Raw genomic sequence first — 6,505 nt, 5'->3', positions numbered from 1 at the left:
TGTACTATATATACACACAGATCCTCTCTGCACATTCTGCACCTCTTGAATTTTCACGAAGATCCTGTAAGATAGAGATTATTGTTACTGTTTTCTAGATGTGACACCTGAGACTGGGGGAGGTTGTCAGGTGTCAAATAAAACATTTCTGTTGAGCGACAGCGTCCAGACACACGGCCAGGCCCCGCGGATCCCAGCGCCCACGTTTGTTCCGTGGCATCATGCAGTCCCGGACGGCCTGTGCTCAGAGGAGAAGGCGTTTTCTCCTGGCAGGAGGCGTCCAAAGGCCCTCAGCTCTCCTCTCCCTGGCCTGTCACAGAGGCGTCTGTTCACGGACACCTGGCATCCCATGTGACATGTGGAGATAGGCAGGTCATGTGAAGTCAGCTCAGTCCATGCCATGGCCTTCAAAACTGTCAGCAATGACGCCTCTCTTACTGGCAACCGATAAGCTTCTAACAATGGGAACAGCCTTTTAACCGGATGTGTGTTTCTGTATTTGACATTAGTGCATCTCAAGCTAGCTGTGGCAAGGGACTAATTTTTTTTTCATTTCCAATCTGTAGAGGACTGATACTTAAAAGAAATACAATAAAAATGGCGTGGCAGCTTGCTATAAAGTTTCCAAACGCTTGCTCTCAAATTCTGTAGTTATCTCCTTGTGGGCTGGCAACATAAATGGTTTGCAGCCACACACTGGTCTGCGGAGGCATCTCGCATAGCACGCTATGATGTAATTTAGAAGAGGCTTAGCATTCACAAGAAATGTAAGATTTCTATAAGCCACGGTTTTTAACAAATTTAAATTTAGAGTAATAATGTCTCTGTTTAACAGTCTAATTTTTAATATTGTCAGCTTTTTAAAATTATAAAAGTAATTCATCCTTGAAACTAACAAAAACCTTAAATTGTACAAAATATCCAAACCGAAAAATGCTGCCCTCCCTCTCAGTCCCGCCCTCCAAACTACTATTACCAATTCTTCAATTGGACGCTTGTCTCTCATTCAAGAAAGAAGGGTGTGGATCAAGATTCATGAAGAGGGAGGGGATGGGAGAGGCGTTTTAGAAGTTCGCCTGTTTTTCACTCTGTTCTGTCTTGATTTGCATTCATGGGGCAAGTATAAGCTTAAGAATGTGCGATTATGCTGCGCAGATTCAAAGCGACGTGACTGCCAGCTCTGCGTCTTCTAACACCACTTCTCTTTCGTTGCAGAGTCAGATCACATTAATGGACATACCCGTGTTTAAAGCCATCCAGCCAGAGGTCTGTACCTTGTCCTTTATACCGTTCTATACTAGCGCCGTGGCTGGGAAGAGAGGTCGAGCCAGCCATGCTGGAGTGAATCCGTTTCGCAGTTTCTCGACTGAAGTCATAACAAATGCATGTTATTGATTTAAACCCTGATTAAAGTGAACGTCCAGGAACTTTGCCTTCTCGATGGTACGCATTCTTTGAGCCAGGTGTTTGGGTTTTCCAGGGAATGTCACCGTATCTGACCCACTCTGGCAGGGCTGGGGGCAGCTGGTACCCATGGCCCCCACGCCTGAGTCAGGTCTTGCCACCTAATTACTTGCCCCAGGCTCCTCCTGCTGAAAATGGCCGCTGTCGAGAAGTGGGTGTGAGGGAACATTTTTCTAAAGAGTTTTCTTTTTTGTTGATCTCAAATTTTGGTGGTTGCCTTGTTTCTGATTTTGAAACCAGTTGCTATAGGAAGACACGTACACATTTACATTAAATTGTACATTTTTAGAAACAGCATATTCAATAAAGAGAACAAAGTTGACTTTAAAAAGTTGGTTAAAAGAATTCCTAGAAGTGCTTCGCCGTTGATCATGAGGCTTTGTAGTTATTTTAGTCAGGGTGCGTTATTTGTTAGCAAGTCATAGAAATGCATTTCAAGGTAGCTGTGATAGGTAGGAGAAGAATTTATTCCAAGGAAAAGGGCATTTTACAGACTCAGCAGGCATGGGGTTCGAGCAGCCAGAGAGCCAGCCAGGACGCGAGCCGTCTCTGCTTCTTGGCCCTTCTTTCCCTCTCTTCCTCCCTCCTGCTCTTCCTGTCCATCCCTGCTGTCCCACACGGCCTCCCCGAAAGGCCCCATTTACGTGGTCCCCATTTCAGTCACCTTCCAGACCGAGGCCAGCTGAGTCCCGTGCGGTTCAGTGACCTGGGTCAGGAGTATGTGGCCAAGAAGAGCAGGCTCAGCTGAGGGGACCCAGCCTCCTGAATGGGCGCAGGTGTCAGAGAAGAGGGGTGTAGGTGGGGAGAGAGGTCGACACGTGTCTGCTGCAACCACGCCGTGCATTCCGGAACACTCTCGGCACAGTGCCCTTCTTACAGTGTGGTAGCTGTTGGGACTTTGAGAAGAACAGCGCATTTTAATACAAAGTCAGACCAAGGATCCAGGCCTTCTGGGCCGTGACATCTAACTTACTGCAAATTAGGAGGAAACTAGTATTGTTGGCTGCGATCACCGTTTATGTGAAGATGTGGCAACCATTTGTCTTATTGTGTGTGTGTCTGTGTACGTACGTGTGCACGTGCTCACACATGCATGTCGTGTTCATTAGGTTTGGGCAACAAAGCCGTGTTTACTTTTTTTGAATTGGCTGACTTCCAGTCTTTTTCTGTTTTCTTCTAATGTGGAGTTATCTATTCTTTCTAATTAAAAACAACAACAACAACAAAAAACTGAAGCAACTCACTGCCTCTTGGAGCCTTTTGGAGAAGTCGCTGTGTAATGAGTTCTCCGCCGAAGCTCTTCCTGCTCCTGTTCCCAGCTTAGCTTTGATCTGGAGCTCGGTGGACGTTTGCATCTTTCTTCTTTGACCTGAGTGGCGAGGAGGGCAGCCCAGCCTGGCCCAGGGAAGCCGGGACCCCTGCTCAGGCTGATCGCGGGAGGAGGGGTGGGCAGTTGTCAGAGGCACGAGGAGGGGCAGACCAAGTCTTCCCCAGGGCAGTGCAGTTGGGACTGCACCTTGTGCAAGGCATATCTGATTTCAAGTTGTGACAAGACATTAAGGTGGAGATGTTTTGCTTTTAAGATTTTAGCTTGGAGCATTGGTTCTCAATTGTGGGTGCACATCAGAATCACCTGGGCAGCCTTTGAAACATGGGGTACCCAGTCTGCACCCCAGACCACTGAATATGAATCTCTGGGTCAGGGTCCAGAGCGCAGTCAGCCCTATTTTGTAAAAGTTGACTAGGTGATTCCGATGCAGAGAGAGGCTTAAGAACTGATTGCTTTGAGGAAGCAATTTGGAGAAACCCCAAACTTGACTGTCTTGGATCTATGATCTGTTAGCTAAAAATGGAAGTTTTGTTCCTCGTTGTCATTGTCAAGATTGTGGTTAAAAGGAGGACCCTGGGGGCTGCCCCAGCCTTTCTGCTGTTTTTATTTTTGTTAGCAGACTGAGAAATGGAATTTTCCCCCTTGAAGATGCCTGCCACATTACGGCTGGACCACCCCAGAGTTGGAAGGACATGAATAAGGGGCAAGTGTAAGGTTGTTGTAGGCAAGACTTCCCAGGAAGTAGAGGCCAGCATCTGAGAGCAGGATGGGCACCGTGCGTAGCCTGGACTCCCAGAAGGTCAGGCAGCCTGTGCTGTGCATCAGAGTCAGAGGGAAGCCCTGTGAAAACGCAGGTGCCAGGGCTCGGTCCTCGGAGATTCCAGAGGGTCGGGATGGTTTGGGATCTGCATTTCAGTCAGTAGTTACTATTCTTTTTGACGCTTAAATTGTCTCATCTTAACCAGTGGGAGCTGTTTCGAGTCATCTCCTATATCCTTTTAACTGTGATTCCCACTTGTTTTTGAGGCTTCCTTGCTCTTTGGCATAGCAGATAAACCAGTGTTAGGTTGTATATTTCCTACTGAAGACCTGGAATCAGGCGTTGTTTCAGAGATGCTGGCTTCTTTTTCATGGAGAATGATACTTAGAAACCACAGTCTGGCGAGAGGGTATTCGTTGCTACTGGGTTGCCGTTGCTTTTAGGCCTTTTTGGCGGACAGGGCTAGGAAACATTAATTTTTTAAAAGGAGAAATCATGAGTTCATAATTAGGGCAGAAGGTGTTAATTCTCCACGTTTCTTCCTTCCTTCCTCATCCTTGTCCCAACTTTGCTGTGGGCGGCTTGGCCCTGTGACTTAGGCATAAGCGACTGTGCTGAGCCGAGGTGGTAAGAGACGTGACCGGCTCCCCCAGTCCTCTTGGAACTTCTGTTCTCCGTGATGTACTGGTCGCTATTGCTCGTTTAGCCTGAATCCCACCACGAGGACACCGTGGATGACCGGAACCTAACCCAGAGCCTGAATTCCCGCCCATCCTGGCCCAGCCCACGGGAACCCAGCAGGGAGCAGTGGAACCGCATTCCCGCGTCAGACCTGTGAGCATGACATCCACGTGGTCGCCGTCAGCCTCTGAGATTTGAGGGTTGTTCGTTACAGCACATTATCCTGTAGAAACAGGACTGATAGAGCAAGGTCTTTCCAGCTGCAGTCTAACATGACGGGGTCGTTGGCTTAATTCCCTTGACGTTTATATGTTGTCTTTTACACTGACAGTTTTGGTTCCTAACATATTAAATAGTTACTTTTTTTGGTATTATGCCATCATATATAAAATAGTTTTAAAATGACAATATCAACGTTCCTATTAACCAGCAGACGACTATAAAGCTTAGCGTTTCTTTGCCGTTCTGTTGGTCTTTAGTGCCTTATCTTCTCTTTTCTCCCTCCGCTCCTACGACTTACACACCCGGGGGCCTCCCCCTTTCGCTGCCCCCCGAAGTTCTCTGGAAGCACCAGGGCAGGACAGGAGGGTTATGCTCACTCGATTCCGGAGGTCTGCATCCCGAGAGCCGTTGTCGTAATCCCCGTGCCTGGAACGTAGTATGTACTCAGTAAATATTTGTCGAATGAGCAGAGAACGAAAGCGTGAGAGGGGAATTGCTCTACGGACCGTTAGCGGCTGTGTTCGGGCGCATTGCCCGGGGTCGGGGGCGGGGGGAGTACCAAGTAAGGGGCGTTGCTAACAGGGCGCCTGTTTCGCGGTGTAACCACTTCCCCAAAGCGAAGGTTTTGCCTGGTGAGCTCAGCCTTTGAAGATTCAAATTTCCAAACGCTGTCGATAACTGAGGGTAGAACTGCAGCTCTGCTCGTTTCTGCGAGGGGGGCCGCAAGAGCACCATCCGGGGCTTAGAGGGAGCCAGGCAGACGGTGAGCTAAGGGTTGGCAGAGAGCAAGGGAAATGGAAGTTCGCAAGTTCGGAGCTGTGGCTTCCTGGTTCCCCGGTGACTCTTAACAAGTGAAAATTTTATCAAAAATTGGCGAGTTAATGCAGATACAACTTTGCAGTGTAATACCTCACAGCTGTGTTCAGCTTACAAACTGTGGCCTAGAACCCCATCAGCACGGTGGTGGGTTGGGTCACAGAGGCTGGGGCTCAGAGTGGGGGCTGCCTTGTAAAGCGCGCCTGTCTGAGGGGTCCCGGTGGCAGCAGCCTCGTGAGAGGGTACATATGTGTTCAGGGTGGCATTTTGTCCCCACGAGCATTCCCTACTGAATAAACCTGTCTGCCCTTGTGCCTGACTCCCAGCCTGTGGCAGTGGAGGCCGGCAGTTTCTCAGAAGCCAGTTTCCATGTCAGAACTGTTTTTGTCATTAGCGTCAACGTGGACCAGCTTCAAGGAGGAGCTGCTGTTCTCAGAATGCGCTGAAAATGAGCATGGCGTGTGCTTTTACCCAGCCTGGGGTTCCAGGCGGGCCAGGCTGCTGGCATCCTGAACCCTGCACGGCTTAGGAGCTCGGGCTCGACCTGACTGTGGCGTGAGTCCCGCCTCCACCTTTCCCAGCTCAGACTTTGGCCCATTCTCTGTGCTTCAAATTCCTCACGTGTAAAATGGGGAAAATCACAGTTTTTCCCTTACAGTGGGTGTGTAAGAGCTGAGTTCAGTGCCTGCGTGCAGGAAGTTCTCAGCAGCTTGTGGCGATTATTTCTCACCAGTGGAGTTTGAGTAGGCTCCGTGCGTTTAGACGTGCGGTTGTGCTCAGCAGAACGTTCGGCGATGCCCGTTACAGGAGCCAGGGGCCCAGGCGGGGCGATGCTTCACGTGGCAGAGTGACTAAGAGCACTGCACTTGGGACGCGTCAGACCTGAGGTCACATCTGGGTCCCCTGGGTGGCGGGGAGGCTGAGGCCCGATGTAGACTTGCACCACGGTGCCCTGAGCGTTTGGTGCATGTCGAGTAGGGAGACTGGCTCTGTCTCAAAGTTGGGGCGTCGGCAGGGAGCCTCGAAGGCTGAAAGGGGACGTGTTTTGGAGAATGGGATGGGAGTTGGGAAGGGCGTCTCAGGCAGAGCGACTAACTCGTTAAAAAGGCAGATAATCTATTGAGCAAAACTGAAACACTGCTTTCGGCGCGTGGTGTCCGGGGAGGAGAAAAGGTCGAGCCTGCTGTTCTCTTGGCTCTGTGATCCTCAGGGGCGTCACTGCCAGAGACGGT

At 49.8% G+C, this 6,505-nt stretch overlaps 1 protein-coding gene across 1 annotated transcript in view; it reads left to right on the top strand.

Moving 5' to 3' along the window:
* Positions 1 to 6,505, top strand: part of RALGPS1 (Ral GEF with PH domain and SH3 binding motif 1) — a 262,710-nt gene that overhangs the window by 40,330 nt on the left and 215,875 nt on the right. The window contains 1 exon segment of the mRNA XM_011364270.2: positions 1,216 to 1,266. Coding sequence (XP_011362572.2) covers positions 1,216 to 1,266 — 51 coding nt within the window.

This window comes from Pteropus vampyrus, unplaced genomic scaffold (assembly GCF_000151845.1).
Source record: "Pteropus vampyrus isolate Shadow unplaced genomic scaffold, Pvam_2.0 Scaffold95, whole genome shotgun sequence".
In the NCBI taxonomy this organism is placed as follows: Eukaryota; Metazoa; Chordata; class Mammalia; order Chiroptera; family Pteropodidae; genus Pteropus; species Pteropus vampyrus.
Note: the sequence above shows the minus strand (reverse complement) of the source record. Positions and strands in the feature narration are given on the sequence as shown.